General features: G+C 44.7%; 1 protein-coding gene across 6 annotated transcripts in view; it reads left to right on the top strand.

Moving 5' to 3' along the window:
• The window catches only part of PLD5 (phospholipase D family member 5), a 190,571-nt gene extending 186,593 nt beyond the window's left edge, over positions 1–3,978 (top strand). For 5 of the 6 annotated variants that reach the window (XM_080650946.1, XM_080650949.1, XM_080650948.1 and 2 more), the window contains one exon: positions 1,898–3,973. In XM_080650946.1, coding sequence (XP_080507072.1) covers positions 1,898–2,154 — 257 coding nt within the window. In that variant the 3' untranslated portion in view covers positions 2,155–3,973. Of the gene's footprint in view, positions 1–1,897 lie in introns of all 6 variants that reach the window. The other variant, XM_080650947.1, reaches the window with a different exon arrangement.
• The last annotated feature ends 15,992 nt before the right edge of the window (positions 3,979–19,970 follow it).

Genomic DNA, 19,970 nt, shown 5'->3' with positions numbered 1-19,970 from the left:
TTGGAAGTTAAATGTGGGCCATGGAGTCAGACCTGGCTGTGAACCACACCCCTAAGGGATGGGGACAAAAATATGATTAGGATCACCCAGCTGGCCTGGCTTAGTGGTTGAGCGTCAACCCATGAACCAGGAGGTCGAGGTTCGATTCCCGGTCAGGGCACATGCCTGGGTTGGTGGCTCAATCCCTAGTGTGGGGAGTGCAGGAAGCAGTTGAACAATGATTCTCTCTCATCACTGATGTATGTGTGTGTGTGTGTATATATATATATATATATATATATATATATATATATATATATATATATCTTCCTCTCTCTGACATCAATAAAAATAAATAAATAAAAGGTTGACCACATGTGAGTGACTTAGATGTGATTAGCACATAATGGGACCCATCCCAGCCTTACCATCTGTTACGGGTTGAATCATGCCCTCCCAGAATTCATAGATTGAGTCCTAACCCCAGGACCGCAGAACATGACCATATTTGGAGATGGGGTCTAGACAGCGGTAATCAAGTTATAACGAGATCATTGGGGGTGGGCGGGAGCTAATCTAAGTTGACTGGTGTCCTTATAAAAAGGGGACATTTGGCCGTAGCTGGTTTGGCTCAGTGGATAGAGTGCCGGCCGGCCTGCGGACTGAAGGATCCTGGGTTCAATTCCAGTCAAGGGCACATGCCCCGGTTGCAGGCTCCATTCTCAGTAGGGGGCGTGCAGGAGGCAGCCCATCGATGATTCTCTCTCATCATTGATGTTTCTATCTCTCTCCCCTCTCCCTTCCTCTCTGAAATCAATAAAAATATGTTTAAAAAATAAAAATAAAAAAGGGGGACATTTGGGCACAGGCGTGCCCCGGGGGAAGACCGTGTGAAGAGGCAGCATCCACATGCCCAGCAGAGAGGCTGGCGTGAGCGTCCCCACAGCCCTCGAAGGAACCAGCCCGGCCCACACTCTGGACCTCCAGACTGTGAGACGATACTTTTCTGTTGTTAGAGCCCCCCAGCCTGTGGTGCCTCCTTGCAGCTGCCTTCGCAAGTCAATACACTTGCCAACCCGCACACTCAGAGTGGGAGCCCGCTGTCCAGCAGCTGCCCCCATTTCTGGGCTGAGGAGCCGGAACCGGAAATGGGGGAGTGAGTCGAGCCCAAGAGAGGAGTGTTTTGTCTGTTCGGACAGGAACTGGTCCTCCTCCTCTGGCCTCGGCTTTTCCTTGGATGTGAAGCGTCGGAGCATTATAATCGGCATCCCTCGTCTGTCCGTAGGGATTAGACGTCGTCTCTCTGAGGAGGTAGCAATTGTTCGCAGGGTTTTTAAGTGGATTCCTGCACATTTTAAATGTGGCTGTATTTAGTGTGTCTTGTGAATGTCAATCAGAAATAACATTGACAAAAACGAGCAGCAGATCCCTTGTGGTGAGTTTCAAGTTGAGCAAAGCTGAAGAGAATGCGAAAATCACAGGCGAATATTGATCTGCCGTATGTAAGCCTTCTTGGAATTGTTTTTCTCGGAGCTGTCAACAAAGTTTAGTCACCCTGTCACCATGCCTGGGTGTTTATTTCGTTTTGTATATTTTTAAAATATATATATATGTATTTTTTTATTGATTTCATAGAGGAAGGGAGAGGGGAGAGAGAGAGAAACATCAATGATGAGAGAGAATCATTGATCGGCTGCCTCCTACACACCCCCCACTGGGGATCGAGCCCGCAACCCAGTCATGTGCCCTTGACTGGAATTGAACCCGGGAACCTTCAGTTCCCCAGGCCGATGCTTTACCCACTAAGCCACACACCAGTGAGGGCCATTATATGTTTAATAGACTCTGCTGTGCATGGCACTGTATGGGGAATATCCCCAATGGAACTTCACCATTTCTTTACTTTGTTCATTTTCAGGAAACTTTGACTGGGTAGGGAATGACTTCACCCAGAATGCGGGCACGGGCCTTGTTATCAACCAAGCAGACGTGAGGAATAACACGAGCATCATTAAGCAACTGAAAGATGTGTTTGAGAGGGACTGGTACTCACCCTACGCCAGGAGCTTACAGCCAACCAAACAGCCGAACTGCTCCAGCCCGTCCAATCTCAGCCCTCCCTCCAGCAAAACTGCCACATACAACACGAGTGGGAAGGACCTAGCGAGTGTATAACATGAATGAACACACTGACGGACCACTTGTGTTTCATATCCTATATAATAAAAGGCTAATATGCAAATTGTCCCCTCGACCAAGAGTTCCACGGGGAGTTTGACCAGAGGGCGGGGCTGGCCGGCCAACTGCCTGAAGCCCCTCCCCCAATTGACCCCCCCTACCCTAATTGGGGGCCACCAACCACCCACAGCCCCTCCCGCTGGCTGGCCCAGCCTGATTGGCCCGGATCAGGGCAAGCCGGCCAGACACCACCTGTGCACAAATCTGTGCACCAGGCCTCTAGTTTATATATAAAGGACTGGAGGAGAAAAGAACCATTTAATATGTCTTTTTTAGGGAAAAAGCACACTTATTAAAAAATAATCTTTGAATGCCATGTCATATCTAACCACATCTTAGGGGTGTGTACACTCCCTTTAAGACTTTTGTACTTGTTACTTCTGACGGAGAATGTCATTCCGGCTTGGGAGTTCATTTTCACGTTTGCATACCAATTTTAAGATTTCTGCTGGCCCATGTGGTCAGTTCTTAGGAAGCTTCGCATGAGGTAAGCTCTTTGCTATTCTGCGAACCACTGGCTTAGAGGAGAGAGAAGATTTCACCTTGGACAGGAGGTCAAGCCAAGTCTTCATCCTTGTCAACCATCTCCAAGACTTGTCCAGTCATCTATGCGTGAATGTCCCATGCCAGTCTTCAGTAACTCTTGGAAAATACTTTTCTTGCCTCCGTGTTCATTTTCTTCTAATACCATAGATTTTTTTGTGTCATTTTCTCTTCTCATAAAAGGTTCTCATGATCTCATGTGCCTATAGTCACCTCAACACTAGTTCCAAGTAGGATATCTTCTGAAAATGTATGAATTCCTCAGAATGGGTACAAAATGGACATAGCAGTCTCTTTTTTTTAATATATATTTTTTTTTACTTCAAAGAGGAAGGAAGAGGGAGAGAGAGATAGAAACATCAATGATCGGCTGCCTCCTGCACACCCCACACTGGGGATAGAGCCCACAACGCAGGCATGTGCCCTGACGGGGAATCAAACCGTGACCTCCTGGTTCATAGGTCTATGCTCAACCACTGAGCCACGCCAGCTGGGCAGAAATAGCAATCTTTAATTTTCACCTTTCAACTGCATTTTTCTCTACCAAGTAGATATTTTAAAATCATAGCCAGCAATCTGTATCCTTTCTCTCAAGCTCAGAAAAATTATTTAGCCCCCTGCTAATAGCCAGCAAACGGTTAAGTCTGTATTACAGAGACTAACGTCGTTTTCCACATTTTTGTTTAGTCGATGGTATTAGAAAGGAACGATCTCTGTGGGTCAGTGGATTTGAATTTCCTTAGAATCTTTATGCTGTTAAGAGTATGCCAGCAAACATTTATAGAGCTATTTAATATACCGGCTATTTAATATACCTTCTGCTGTTTAATATACTTTCTGCTATTTAATATACCAAATGCTTTTCAGAGAAATGCAATTTAAATACTGTGCTTAACATATTTTACTAAGAAACAAGAATATTGGATTATTGTTCTATAATGTCATTGTGTGTTGTTTTCTATCTATCCGATGCATAACCCTGTATTAACAGAGACTGTTGCTACCCTAGAGAGTCTTGGCCTCCCCACATCCCAGAGCAGGCAGCCTCGGGACGCCCAGTCTTAATGTCACTCCTGACTCTGTCCTTGGCCTCGGGTTCCTATTGGTCATGTAGGGACAGTAAATACCTACCTCGCCAAGATGTTGTTACAGTAGGAAACATTCGTAACTTGTTTGGGAATCAAAAGAACCTCTATAAATGCTAAGCTTTACGACATGGAATCATTTTCTTGAAATCATCTTGGTGGGATCCTGAAGGAATCCAGGCCGGTTCTCCCAGAGAGCCTGCAAGGGAAAACCAATTCACAGCTTCCGGTTGCCAGTGCGAGGGGGACACGGCCGCGCGGAACCCCTGCCGGACATGGGGACGGTCATCACCATGCCGGGTCACTTTGGCATCAGTAACGTCAGTTAACACCCGACATTGTGCGAAGGATTGTCCTTCAGGACTGGCAGGGACATGTGTTTTCAGACAATGCCATCTTAGTTACTTTTCTCTATTAGAGATTTATTTCTATTAATTTTCTATTATTTCTATTAAATTTCTATTAGAGATTTATTTCTAATGTGCCATAAGAGTGATGGGGAAACCCATGAATCTTATCCATGGGTTTGCTTGGTGTAGAATGGCTATTGATGGGCATCTAGCGGTCACATAACTTCCTTTCTTGTTGTTTCCAAGTATCGCTTTACTGGATATTTAACAGATAGTGGAGAGAGAGAGCCGTATTTTTTTAAAATATACTTTTATTGATTTCAGAGAGGAAAGGAGAGGGAGAGAGAGATAGAAACACCAGTGATGAGAGAGAATCATTGGTTGGCTGCCTCCTGCACACCCCCTCCTGGGGATCAAGCCCACAACCTGGGCATGTGCCTTTGACCTAATCGAACTCGTTACCCTTCAGTCCACAGGCCAATGCTCTATCCACTGAGCCAAACAAGCTAGGATGAGAGCTGTATTTTTTTTTTTTAAGGGTAGCATGTTTTTATGAATGACTGGGGTATCCTTACTGAAATTCTTCATCAAAAATGACCAGCCCATAGACTCTAAATATTTACCAATACCAATCCTTGTTTGAGTGGAGTCATCCAGCCAGGCACCCAGTAAAGTAGAGGTGGTTTTGGTGATGATTTGATTTCTTTTTAAAAAAACAAGAAAAAGAAAGGAAGCGAGGAAGAGGAGGCATGGAGACAACCATACCACACTCCATCCCGGACAAAGCAAGCCCCTGGGCCGACTGTGAAAAGTACACAGGAAGGGAGGAGAGAGGGCTGCTTCCTTGTTAGTTCTCAAGCTGTCTCTTGAGTATTTGGTATTTGTCACAGCTATGGGACAAGCATCGGCTTGAGGTAGGGGGCCCCCTTTGCTGTCACTATCTTTGTTTTTTGTTTTGTTTTGTTTTGTTTTAAATATATTTTTATTGATTTCAGAGAGGAAGGGAGAGGGTGAGAGAGATAGAAACATCAATGATGAGAATCATTGATCGGCTGCCTCCTGCTCGCCCCCTACTGGGGATTGAGCCCGCAACCCATGCGTGTGCCCTGACCAGGAATCGAACTGGGACCTCCCGGTCCATAGATCAATGTTCAACCACTGAGCCACGCCCGCCGGACTGTCACTATCCTTGCATAGGATAGAAGAAGAGAATTGTGTCCTTTATGAATTGACCATTATTGTCATTTCCCTCTGAGCCCCAACAGAAAGGGCGCCCCAGGAATGGTGCCCCGGGATTTTTGGCCACGAACCAGCAGTATTAGAGCCCACCTTGGCCCAGCAGCCCCCAGACCCCCATTCAAGGTGGTCCAGGGAGAAGCGACCAGGCCACTGACTCCAGGAGGCCACTCTGGCCTGTGGCAGCCGGGAAAACGGCGCCTGTGCATTGTCACAGCTGGGTCCGTGTCTCTTAAGAGGACAGTTGATTCTGTAGAACTTTCTTTTTCTTTTTCTTTTTTTAATATATATATTTTTTAAATATGTTTTATTGATTTTTCACAGAGAGGAAGGGAGAGGGATAGAGAGTCAGAAACATCGATGAGAGAGAAACATCGATCAACTGCCTCCTGCACACCCCCCACTGGGGATGCGCCCGCAACCAAGGTACATGCCCTTGACCGGAATCGAACCTGGGACCTTTCAGTCCGCAAGCCGATGCTCTATCCACTGAGCCAAACCGGTTAGGTCAGAACTTTCTTTTTCATTTGGATGCTTTGTCTACCCCTCGAGACGTGGTCTTCCTCATTTACTTACTTTTTAAAATTTTTTATTGATTTCCTAGAGGAAGGGAGAGGAAGAGAGAGATAGTAACATCAATGGTGAGAGAGAATCATCGATCAGCTGCCTCCTGCACGCCCCCTATTGGGGATCAAGCCCACAACCCAGGCACATGCTCTTGACCGAATCGAACCTGGGACCTTTCAGTCCGCAGGCCGATGCTCTATCTGTTGAACCAAACTGGCTAGGGCTTGGTCTCATTTAGACTGTGTCTATGCTTAATAGACTACCGACTTCCGTTTCCCCCACAAACATTCCAGGAATTAGCTCCCAGGGGGTGGGGGAAGGAAAGCAAACACAATCTGAGAGCATGCTTTAGATTTCTGTGCCACCTCCATTAACCTAGTGCCTTATTCATCCTCGAGCCTGGATTGGAAACAATGACTCGCTACCTGAGAACTCTTCTGCTCACTGTGGACCTACTGATGGGCCTTCAGATGAAAACTTGCCTGTGAGTATCAGCAAGACTTCATGCAGCCTGCTCTCCTTCCAAACCACACCATCAGATCACCCCCAAATCCAATCATTGATACACATTCAGATACCCGTACTGTTGGTTGGTCCCCACTGCACTGCCACAGGCCACTAGCATATCAACTAATCACATCACAGCTTATCAAACCACTGGAGAGGACATGGAACATTCTGGATGATATCCAGGCTCTGAAAACAGCACATGTTGAGTACCTGAAAATGATAGAAGCGAGGCACACTGAACATGTCCTCACATCTTGAAAGGACCTTCTAGAGAGAGATTTCAGGGACTTCCGAAGTCTCATGGGACATGGAATAAAAACTAGTATCTTTAAAAAGTCAAAGCAGGTCCTCGCCGGTTTGACTCAGTGGATAGAGCGTCACCCTTCGGACTGAAGGGTCCTGGGTTTGATTTCAGTCAAGGGCACATGCCTGGGTTGCAGGCTTGATCCCCAGTGTGGGGTGTGCAGGAGGCAGCTGATCAGTGGTTCTCATCATTGATGTTTCTATGTCTCTCTCCCTCTCCCTTCTCTGAAATTAGTAAAAAATATATATATGAAAAATAAAAAGTCAGCCGTGACCGGTTTGGCTCAATGGATAGAGCGTCGGCCTGCGGACTCCAGGGTCCCAGGTTCGATTCCGGTCAAGGGCATGTACCTTGGTTGCGGGCACATCCCCAGTAGGGGGTGTGCAAGAGGCAGCTGATCGATGTTTCTCTCTCATCGATGTTTCTAACTCTCTATCCCTCTCCCTTCCTCTCTGTAAAAAAAATCAATAAAATATATTTTTTTAAAAAAAGAAATGTAATTATAAAAAAAATAATCTTTTTATAATATAAATTTTTACTGATTTAAGAGAGGAAAGAAGAGGGGGAGAAAGAGAAACATCAATGATGACAGGGAATCATTAATCATCGATCGGCTGCCTCTTGCATCACCCCCACGTGCCCTGACCAGGAATCGAACCGTGACCTTCTGGTTCACAGGTCAACACTCAACCAATGAGCCACACTAGCTGGGCTATAAGAATTTCTTGATAAGATCAGACCCAGGGTCCGGCTGTCTGGTGAATTTTATCCCAGAATCTGCCTTTTTATCACACAAGTAACCACTTATGTGAGTTTCTTTGTTCCAAATGCATTCCATTATTATTACCATTTAAGGAATGTAAAGAGCTGTTTTCACTAGCAACAGAGAAGTTATCTTCTCTAATGAAAGGCACTTTGATTATTCAAACTCAGTCCCTTATAAACAGTGCCGTATAGTGTGGACAAATGTTTAATTTTTCGGTTTTCTGTACTTATTCTCAGTGAGCTGGTAGACTTTATTATAAATCTTTTTAAAAAATAATTTGTATTTGAGGATAGCTGTTATACAATCTTACATTGGTTATATTAGTTTCAGGTGTACAATATAGTGACAACATTTTTATACCCTACAATGTGATCACCCCACTTATTCTAATAATCATCTGTCACCAGGTAAACATGACAATATTATTGACTAAGTTCTCCTTACCCTTTCCAATTATCCCCCACCTCCTCCCTTCTGGTAACCACCCCTTTGGTCTCTGTTTCTATGAGTCTGATTTTCTTTTGGTTGGTTGGTTGAGGTTTTTTTTATTTTTTTTTTTATTTATTTATTTTTTTTTTTTAAATATATTTTATTGATATTTCACAGAGAGGAAGGGAGAGGGATAGAGAGCTAGAAACATCGATCAGCTGCCTCCTGCACACCTCCCACTGAGGATGTGCCTGCAACCAAGGTACATGCCCTTGACCGGAATCGAACCCGGGACCTTTCAGTCTGCAGGCCGACGCTCTATCCACTGAGCCAAACCGGTTTCGGCAGTTGAGGTTTTTTTTTAGATTCCACATATAAGTGAAACCATATGGTACTTGTCTTTCTCTGCCTGACATTTGATTTAGCATAATACCCTCTAGATCCATCCATGCTGTCACAAATGGCAACATGTCATTCTTTCTTATTTGCTGCATTACATTTCATTATTACATCCTCTTCTTTATCCATTTATCTATCAGCGGATACCTACGTTGCTTCCAGACCTTGGCTGTTGTAAATAATACTACATAGGGATGCATATATCTTTTCAAATTAGTGTTCTCATTTTCTTTGAATAAATACCCGGAAGTGGAATGGCTGGGCCATGTGGTATACCTATTTGTAGTTTTTTGAAGACAATCCATACTGTTTTCCATAGTGGCTGCACCAGTGTGCAGTCCCTCCAACAGTGCACAGGAGATATTATAAGTCCCTTTGAAGGAGAAATTCATAAAATGCCCATTTGGCCTAAGGTAGATTGGATAAATTAATTCATATTTAGCGTTTTTCCATTTGCTGGGATTTTGCATCTTCTTTTCTATGTTGGTAACCAAATAGCTATTTATTATTTTTATCTTATTGGTTTAAATTGGTGGAAGCTCTGGAATATCCCTGAAGTCAACCCCAGTTCATAGTCTGCCTTACCCATTTGAGGGAATTTCCATCTTTAGCTTAATTATGAAGATACTGCTTTTTATGTTGACTACAGAGGCATTCTTCAGAAGTTTCTTAAAATTGCAAAAACTGAATTTTCTTATTTTTGGCCCATTAGCAGTCTTGTACTTACAGAGTTCTAAAAAAGGTCACTGATTGCTTATGCACCTTTTGGCAATTTGATGAAAAGAAATATGAGATTGAATAGGCCATAATGCATTTTCTTTTGTTACATTTAACTACTAAACTTCTAATTCTTTTACAAAGGATATCTTGAAATTTTTTATGTTTTTTTATGTAAATAGGATAAAGGTGTACCTGGACACATATCTATATTATTAACCTTAAGATTCCTAAATAAATTGGTATGAGAAAGGGCTGAATTTGGGGGCATCATTAAAATTCTCAAACCTTTCCTATAACCACGTGCTCAATTTTTTCAGATAAGAATTTTCTTTTTCATTCTGTAAGATGAGGCATTTATTTCCCACTTCAGCTTGATTTCAGAAACAAACCAGTCTCTTCTGAGTATCCAAGCTGTACCCCAAATCATGAGCAAGGTCAACACAGCTGCCAGTGGGCTATGTTCCCACCATTGGGTATATTTGCCCAGGGAGGCATCTTTGTAACAATAGTCCTGTCTCTATAAAGAAAAAAAGTTTGTTTCCAATATGCCTTGGTTTTGAGTAAATAAATGATGGGTTGGTTGGTTTTTAGTGAAGAAAAACCATTGTAGAGACCAGGCTGTGCATTCGGCCCAGGGACAGAAAAGGCGTTTGTGGGTACGATTTCAGCTGCCTCCTCTACTTCCCCACCACTCTCTCTTCTTTGCAGGCTTACCTCCATCTTCAGAAACACCTGGTTTCCGTTCACTAAACCCAGATTAAATCATGGCTTTAAAGGATAACCACCCAAACCAACTCCTCCAAATGCACAAATTTCCTTCCTATTTGACCAATCAGAAGTTGGGGGTCTACTCAAGGCAGACACGTTACAGTGCTTAGCACAGTGCCTCTCATAAGACCCACACAGAATACAATTGTACTGATTTGCTAAAGGAAATTAGATTGAGGCAAAGTCTAATCTCTGAAAGAATGTGCGTGCTATGTGCACATACCATGGGTGACCTTTTTATAAAGAGAAATATGAAGAGGCATGCTTTTTAAAAAGGTAGAGGATGATAGATAGATAGATAGATAGATAGATAGATAGATAGATAGAAACATCGATATGAGAGACATCAATGCACCCACAACCTGGGCATGTGCCCTGACCAGGAATCGAACCAGCAACCTTTCGGTACACGGGACGATGCTCAACCAACTGAGCCACACCAGCCGGAGCTCAATCACATGCTTTTTTTTTTTTTAATATATTTTATTGATTTTTTACAGAGAGGAAGGGAGAGGGATAGAGAGTTAGAAACATCGATGAGAGAGAGACATCGATCAGCTGCCTCCTGCACAGCCCCTACTGGGGATGTGCCCGCAACCAAGGTACATGCCCTTGACCGGAATCGAACCCAGGACCCTTCAGTCCGCAGGCCGACGCTCTATCGCCAGCCTTGGGCAAACTACGGCCCGCGGGCCGGATCCGGCTGTTCTATCCGGTTCTCTTGCTCTCCCCTCCGCTCCTTTACTTTGAATTTATATTAGTTCACACAAACACTCCATCCATGCTTTTGTTCCGGCCCTCCGGTCCAGTTTAAGAACCCATTGTGGCCCTCGAGTCAAAAAGTTTGCCCACCCCTGCCACTGAGCCAAACCGGTTAGGGCTCAATCACATGCTTTTTAAAGCCGTCATTTGAGAATTTAGCAAAGGCTAATAAAACAAACTTTTGGAACCTGCAATAGTCAATAATAATTTGATTTGATCAGCATTTTCTGAACCCTTTAATGTATTGGCTTTTTTTTTTTTTTAGTTGGGCTAACAGAGATGAGAGAAGAATCCAGTTAAATGATAGTAGGGTAAAAATGATTTATGATTCATTGTTATGCCATATAAGAGAAAAATTAGTGAGGAAAAACTTTTCCTTTCAAAACCATTCCTTTTAGCTCTAGACATGTTGAAAAATTATTAATTCTCTTATGAACTTGATTGTCTTCTGTGGGTGGAAAGTTCTAAGGAATGGTTGAGACATTTTGAGCTGAGAAGACAAACACGAACACCCCTCGTTTCTAATTTGGGGTGTCCCCACATAGGTATACAACAGATCTTGGGAGTATGACCTCAAGTTCCAGGACCAAAAACACTGAAATTATATGTGACTTTTCTTTTTTCTTTAAATAAATTTTTATTGATTTCAGAGGAAGGGACAGGAAGAGAGAGATAGAAACATCAATGATGAGAGAGAATCACTGATCGGCTGCCTCCTGCATGCCCCACACTGGGAATCGAGCCCGCACCCTGGGCATGTGCCCTGACCGGGAAACGAACCTGGGACCCTTCAGTCTGCAGGCATCCGACACTCTATCCACTGAGCCAAACTGGCTAGGGTTGTGACTTTTCTATATGAATGGGGGAAGAAGATCTTTGGAGACAATTCAGAAAAGATGTTCCAACGATAATGATGTGAATCAAAGCTTAATCTATCATTTCACTTACTTAAGAGTGGAGATTATCTGCTTCCTTAGGAAGTGCATGTTACTAAAGGCAACATCCCCCACCACAATGTAAGGAGAGGAAGGCAGCACGTAGTTTCATGAGGTTACCGTATTGGTGAGACTGAAAATTTCGCATGTTTTCTGCCAGGAGCCAGTTCCAGTATGTCATAATTACAAGAGTGTCATCAAAAGGTTTATGAAGCTTGGGGTCTGAACAAGGGCTGAGCCACATATATAATCATCTGTTGGAACAGCTAAAAAGCATCTCCCCCAAACCTGAATAGGATAATCATTTGCTGTCAGACAACTCAAGGTATCTTAATCTACATGTTATTGCCTCCTGTTGGCCAAACACCTGAACAGCTGTAGGCTATTCCCCAAACTGACAATGCTTCTATAAACCCTACCCTTTTAAACCCTTCCCTTTGAAGTGTATTATCTCCACCTTGCCTTAGGACAAATTATGTTAATAAAAAGCATGGGGTCCTGAGACAAGGAGAGTCTTTAGCTCCTTTAGCTGAAGCTCCTCTGACTACCAATGCCTTTCAAAACTATCTTTCGTCTTTGGACTCCTGCTTGATCTACACACAGCTTTTCTCCAGATTGCTGAACCCTTCGTAATGCTGTGACAAGAACCCTGGCAGTTTTCCATATTTCATGGTGGATCTATAGATTTCCCGGAGTCCAGGACAGACCATGACCACAGCTGAAGCCTGAATAGAATCCCATTTTCTGTCATGTGAACTCTCCACACTGGCCACAGTTCATTGGACCAAGGTTCATACATGATCCAAAGAAACCCATTTAGCCTGGCCCAGCACGGCTCAGTGGTTGAGCATCAACCTATGAACCAGGAGGTCATGGTTCAATTCCCTGTCATGCCTGGAGTTGGGGACTGGATCCCCAATAGAGGGTGTATAGGAGGCAGCCGATCAATGATTCTCTATCATTGATGTTTCTCTCTCCCTTTCTCTCTGAAATCAATTATATATTTATATACTGGAGGCCCGGTGCATGAAATTTGTGCATGGGTAGAGTCCCTAGGCCTGGCTGGCAATCAGGGCTGATCTGTGGGGTGACCGGCGGGGCGATCAGGAGGCCCCCCACTAGCACTCGCCTTGTCTGGCCTGGGGCCTGTGGGCTGGAGGCAGCTCCTGCATTGCACGTCTGCCCCCTGGTGGTCAGTGTGCATCATAGCAACCGGTCGTCCCACCAGTCATTACACAGTTCGGTTGATTTGCATATTAGGCTTTTATTATATAGGATTATATATATATATGAAAAAACCATTTATGTGCCAGGGGGTGGCCTGGGAAAGGAGACATACCCAGCTCTGGTATTCTTGTTGGACGGCACCTGACCCAACACACCAGAGCCTCCCTTAGGGAGTCTGAGTAGGAAATGGAGAGTGAAGGAGTGCCGCTAAGAGCGGCCAAAATGGAGAGAGGAGCTCGGTGACCCTAATGGTGCCAACTGGGAGCAGTAATGGCAGCCGCTTCAGCAGTTAAGACAAGTAGAGTTCTTGTTTGTTTTTTAAATTTATCTTTATTGAAAGTATTACAGATGTCGCCATTTTTCCCCCATGGACCCCTTCTAGCCCAAACACCCCTTCCCTCCCACCCTTTCTCCACCCACCCACCCCCCACCCAGGCCTTCACCACCCTATTGTCTGTGTCCATGGGTTATGCATATATGTATACAAGGTCTTTGGCTGATCTCTTCCCACCCCACCCCCAAATTCCCTACCTCCCTTCCCCCACCCCACGCCCACCTCCTACCGTCCCTCTGAGATTCCACAGTCCATAGTAGAGCTCTTGTTGATTCACCGTTTCTGCTCCTAGGCTACTGGAGTGAGCTTTACTGATTCCTGAAGGCTGAACGTTGTAGTTACTGAGTTGCTTTCCTATCTTCCTTACTTTCGCATGGATCAGCACAAATAAACTCACAGTAATTGAGATAACCTGGCTGCACGTCATTCTTGGCAATCCCCAGGGTGTAACTAACAACTAACACACTCACGAGAGTTAGAGCTATCCTCATTTCTAAGTAGCTTGGAAGAAAATGAGAAAGTCAAAGAAGCATTGTAGTAAACCATCTTTTAATTAGACATGGACTCACATTGGAAATCTTCCTGGTAAATTACCTGGATCCACTCTATAGTAAGTGTTAACAACAATTCAATTGTAACCAAATATCCTAGACCAGTGGTCGGGCGGCTCGCGAGCCTCCGTTTGCTGCTCTGTTGACTAATGAGTTTGCTGACCACTGACCTAGACTCTCAGTTCCATTAATTACAGGCTGTTGTTCCTTGTGATTAAGCCCCTACCCCAGTGGTCGGCAAACTCATTAGTCAACAGAGCGGCAAACTGCGGCTCGCGAGCCGCATGTGGCTCGCAAGCTGCAGTTTGCCGACCACTGTCCTAGACTCATAGAGATAAATTAGAAGCATCAAAAATAAAAATCAAAAAGCCATTCAGGCCCAGCCTGCGTGGCTCAGTGGTTGAGTGTCAAGCTATGAACCAGGAGGTCACAGTTCCATTCCTGGTCAGGGCACATACCCTGGTTGCAGCGGGCTCAATCCCCAGTAGGGGGCGTGCAGGAGTTGGCTGATCAATGCTTCTCTCTCATTGATGTTTCTATCTCACCCTCTCCCTTCCTCTCTAAAATCAATAAAAAGTTTTTTGTTTTTTTTTAAAAAAAAAGCCATTTAGGAGATGACTGTGACAGATATAGATTGTTAGAGCTGGAAAAATATTAAAACTCTTGAAGTCCAAACCCATCATTTTTCTTATTTGAGAAAAATGAGGCATAGAATGCACACTAAGTTAAGTAGAAGAAGATGTGTTATAAATTTAGAAATTGTTTGTAAAAAATATTCTGATGATTGACTTAATAAATGCAAGCGTTGCTAATAATATGCTAAATATTGGGAGCAAATGGTTAGTTTACAGGGATTTTTAAAAGATGAAGTAAAAATACCCCTAAGAGGTCTGACCAGGGAAGATGGGTCTTTATGATGCCGCAGGAGGGGTTGGAGGAGGCAGGGGTGGGGAAAGGCACCTTTAGCGGGGCAGCAATTCCTGAGTGTAGGTAGGGTTAGGAATATCAGAAGAAGGTCTATAATTACATGTTCGGTTTCACAGACTATCCTCATTCAAAAATCAAAAGAATAAAGCCCTAGCCGGTTTGACTCAGTGGATAGCCTGCGACTGAAGGGACCTGGGTTCGATTCTGGTCAAGGGCACATGCCCGGGTTGTGGGCTCCATCCCTGGTGTGGGGTGTGCAGAAGGCAGCCGATCAATGATTCTCTCTCATCATAGCTGTTTCTATCTCTCTTCCTCTCCCTTCCTCTCTAAAATCAATAAAATTATAGTTTTTTAAAAATCAGAACTCTTGAATTCAGTACTAAGAAGTAAGGACTTCTTAAGCATCAAGGTAGGGAAGTTTGAATTCATTTTTCTGGCACAGGAATGTGCCAGGATCAAATTCTAAATTATTCTCCATCTGTGTGAATAGTGGGGGCTTATCATTGACAAGAGAATTGCTTGCACTCTTATAAACTGTTTCCAAGACTTCATCTCCCAGATAACCGGCTTGCGATCGCCTGGGAAGCGTGCTGGCAGGAGGCTGTTTCTCCGGGAAACAGGTATTGATTCCCTAGCTCAGCGTTCAAGGTCCCTCTCCCGATGGCTCTTGTCACCCATGGCCGACAAACTCATCCACGTCTGGAAGAAGTCACATCCAACTTTCAGTATGGCGTCCCTCGGAAGTGGGGTCAAGAAATGATTTCTTCTCCTGTCACTTGGTTTATTGTGACAAGTAGGTGTGATACCTTGTCCCCACCACAACCACAACGGACTCAAAAACACCCGCCTCCAAGCTGTAGGGTGGTGATTGCAGAGAAGGAAGCATCCAGGATGCTCTTGCCCCTTCTTGCTTGGCATTCTCCATCGCCGGCCACTGGAATGAGTGTTAGCTGTTCTGCTGGGCGATTTTTATCTCCCCTGCTGCTCTCTCCTGGTGAGAAACAGCTGTTGACTCATAACAGCGTCTAGAAGACAAACGGGGGAAGAAGGCCTGGTTGTCAGACATGACAAATTCCTACAAGAAACGCCCATTCCTGGCCGTCACCTATGCCAGTCTGGGGTCTGCTACACAGCACACACGTAGAAAAAGGCGCATCTGCTTTGTTCTAATTTCTCCAGAGGGTTGAGTCTCCCAAGGGTACTGATATCCAGTGTTAAGAAAAGAAGCCTGAAAATATCACTGCACCACATTTTACATCTTGCAAAAGTTATTTCCACAGGTTATATTTCAATTGCCCTCACAGAAGTCTATGATGCATAGTTAAAGGCAGAGGTTATTATAAGCATTATCATGACGTTTTTGTAGGTGAAATCCAGTCATCTCAGAGAGGTTAATTAAGAAAAAAATGGCGCCCTGACCGGTTTGGCTCAGTGGATAGAGCGTCGGCCTGTGGACTGAAGGGTCCCAGGTTCGATTCTGGTCAAGGGCATGTACCTTGGTTGCAGGCACATACCCAGTAGGGAGTGTGCAAGAGGCAGCTGATCGATGTTTCTCTGTCATTGATGTTTCTAACTCTCTATCCCTCTCCCTTCCTCTCTGTAAAAAATCAATAAAATATATTTAAAAAAAAAAAAAAAAAGAAAGAAAAAAATGGCGCCCTGACCAGGTAGCTCAGTCAGGAGTATCATCCTGATACGCCAAAGTTATAGTTTCAATCCCAGGTCAGGGCACATACAAGAATCAATCAATGAATGCATAAATAAGTGGAACAACATATCGATGTCTCTCTCTCTCTCTTTCCCTCTCTCTCTCGCCTCTCTCTCCCTGAAAATTAATTTTTTTTAAATATATTTTTATTGATTTTTTACAGAGAGGAAGGGAGAGGGATAGAGAGTTAGAAACATCGATGAGAGAGAAACATCGATCAGCTCCTTCCTGCACACCCCCTACTGGGGATGTGCCCGCAACCAAGGTACGTGCCCTTGACTGGAATCGAACCTGAGACCTTTCAGTCCACAGGCCGACGCTCTATCCACTGAGCCAAACCGGTCAGGGCACCCTGAAAATTAATTTTAAGATTTTGTTTTAAATCTTCATTTCTAAAAAAGAATGGGAGGACTTTCTGTAGCACTGTTTGCTTTTGAGTAAATCGTATTGAAGATATTCATTTGTGAAACAACTACAGAATGACCTTATAATTTATTTCTCTACAAGCTCATACTGTAATATTAGAGAACAAACAACTGATGAGGCCTTGCCCGGTCACTAACAAAGACGAGTAAGAGGGAGACCAGTGCCTTGGGCTGGCAGACACGTCTCAGTGCGTGTGGCTGCTATACTCAGAGTCTGCTCCGTGGACGGAAAGGATGCTGTAGTCCTGGGATGGGTCCCGGGAGTGAGTCAACAAAGGACACTGTTAGTGAAATGCGGGTCCTGAAGTCCCCAGAATTGACCAAGGCTGTCTGAACAATCTATTATTTTTAAATATATATTTGTATTGATTTCAAAGAGGAAGGGAGAGGGAGAGAGAGAAACACCAATGATGAGAGAGAATCATTGATCGGCTGCCTGCTGCACGCCCCCCATTGGGGATGGAACCCACAACCCCAGCATGTGCCCTGACCGGGAATCGAACGTGACCTCCTTCCTGATTCATAGGTCCACGCTCAACCACTGAGCCACGCCAGCTGGGCTGGAAACTTGTTATTTAGGAAATGGGAGCTGAGAAAAAGGACCTGCTACCCACTCCCCCCATAATTACTCCTAAAAACTTAAAGCAGAGCCTGCGGGATTGGTGAGCTTTTTGTGAATTTTCGGAGGGATATTTAGAAAACCCAAAATGTCAAACCAAGCAGGTCATGGAGCCACGCATTAGTCCACTGTGGGTAAGAAGTCGGGCATCACACTGTGGTTATAAAGAAAAGATTCCCACCCGACCGGCGTGGCTCAGTGGTTAAGCATCCATCGACCCATGAACCAGGAGGTCACGGTCTGATTCCTGGTCAGGGCACATACCGGGGTTGAGGGCTCGATCCCCCAGTGTGGGGCGTGCAGGAGGCAGCCGATCCATGATTCTCTCTCATCACTGATGTTTCTCTCTCTCTCCCCCCTCCCCTTCCTCTCTGAAATCCATCAAAATATATTTAGAAAAAGACGAAGAAAGCAAAGATTCCCGTCAGATCATCAGAATGAAGCCACGGGAGGAGGAAGACTTGTCATTGTGGGATGGACGCGCTGAAATGGGCGTGGATATGAGAGTGTTATCGTAAAAAAACCATTGAAACCTGTAAAGAATTTTTGTGAGTTTATTTGAGCCAAACTGTCCACGTATGCTGGGAAGCAGAACCTCAACGAATTGAGATAATGCTCCGGAGAATGGTGGGTTACATCTGTATTTACACATTGCCATCAAAGGAGGGACATAGGTGGGTTACATGAAATTCATTGGTGATAGATTCAGGAGGTGGGATAAAGCAAAGCAGGGGGGGTGGGGTCGGGGGGAGAGAAACCCCTGGGATTGGATAAAAAGTAAAATGATGGACACATACTTAGGTGGGTGCAGGAACAATTAACATGATAATAAAGGAATCTGTGGTATCTGTCCTGGAGACCCGCACATTAGGTTGTACCCCAAGGGCTCCAGAAAAAGGGAAGTTACAAATTACCCAGCCATTGCAAGGGTATGTTATCATAGATGCAAAAAGACAGATAGGCTCAGATAAGGTAAAGGTTGACCTTGTCAGTGAAGATGCCTAGGACATAACTGCCCACCATTAACTGCGTTCAGTTAAAGTTTCATTCCAGATCATCCTCTGTGGTTCCTTTAGGTCTCTGAGTTTGCAAGACCGCCATGCAGGCCTCCCCTGAGCTGTCAGGTCAGCATGTGGCCCCTTTGGTCCACAAGAGGATTATCTCCCATCCACTAAGTGATGTGGTACTAGTCTGGTCTCCTCCATTGGTGTGATCACCCTGCAAGTCCTCAAGCCACAGAATGCAGTAATGAGCCGGTGAGACTTCGGTTGTGAGTAACCGCCCTTCGAAGCTAAGAATGACAGTGTGGGCTTCGAGCTTCCGTTCCCAGGGTCAGGTGCTGTGCTGGCTGGAAAGTCTGGGCCGGAGAGCAAGGGTCTGGGCATATGCCGTGGTCCAGAAGCCCGCTGGGTGGTAGCCCTGTTTAGCTCGCACCCGGGGAAGTGCTTTCTGTCGGCTGAAGTGAAAGGCACCCTGGGATTCCTGCTAATGGGCTCCGAAAGCCGGGGCTTAACCAGTCCACAGCATCTATAACGGTAATTTGAAGAAATAGACACAGCCCGGAAACATCAGCTCCTGGTTCACTGAGAGTGTGGGGTGTTCTGAGGCGAGGTGGGTGACTCATAGTCATCAAACACCTCCTAGGGCTGTGTGGTGGCCATTACTCATTGTCTTGTCATTGTCACACTTAACTCTTTAATTCCTGCATGCTCCCAACTACTCCTTTGGAGACTTCTTTTTTTTTTTTTTTTTTTTAATAATATATTTTATTGGTATTTTACAGAGAGGAAGGGAGAGGGATAGAGAGCTAGAAACATCGATGAGAGAGAAACATCGATCAGCTGCCTCCTGCACACCTCCCACCAGGGATGTGCCCACAACCACTGTACATGCCCTTGACCGGAATCAAACCCGGGACCCTTGAGTCCGCAGGCTGACGCTCTATCCACTGAGCCAAACCGGTTTCAGCTGGAGACTTCTTTATAGATAGATGAGATAGAAATAGAGATAAAATAGATAGATATCTAGATAGATAGATAGATAGATAGATAGATAGATAGATAGATATAGATAGATAGATAGATAGATAGATAGATATAGATAGATAGATAGATAGATAGATAGATAGATAGATGTAGGGGTGTTTTGTTTTTTTCAGAGATGAAGGGAGAGAAAGAGAGAGATAGAAACATCAATGATGAAAGAGAATCACAGCATTGATCGCCTGCCTCCTAAACACCCCACACTAGGGATGGAGCCTGCAACCCGGGCATGTGTCCTGACCGGGAATCCAACCGTGACCTCCTGGTTCTTTGGTCAATGCTCAACCACTGAGCCACCCCAGTCGGGCTGGATTAATCTTTTTTAAGAAAATGCTGTCACAACCACCACATGTTCCCCACTGGCCAGCCCTGTACTTGGCACTGGTTTGAACAGAAGGCTAGAAGATGCAGGTGCAATGCTGAGCAAACACAGAATCGGCCGCCTCCTGAACCCAGGCAAGGCAGGCTTGGTGCCCTTATTCAGAAACATCAAAAATATATAAAAAATTGACTGCAACACATGGTGAGCTTAAAATTGAGTGTTTA

The sequence above is a fragment of the Plecotus auritus genome (genome assembly GCF_963455305.1).
Source record: "Plecotus auritus genome assembly, chromosome: 14".
In the NCBI taxonomy this organism is placed as follows: domain Eukaryota; kingdom Metazoa; phylum Chordata; class Mammalia; order Chiroptera; family Vespertilionidae; genus Plecotus; species Plecotus auritus.
Note: the sequence above shows the minus strand (reverse complement) of the source record. Positions and strands in the feature narration are given on the sequence as shown.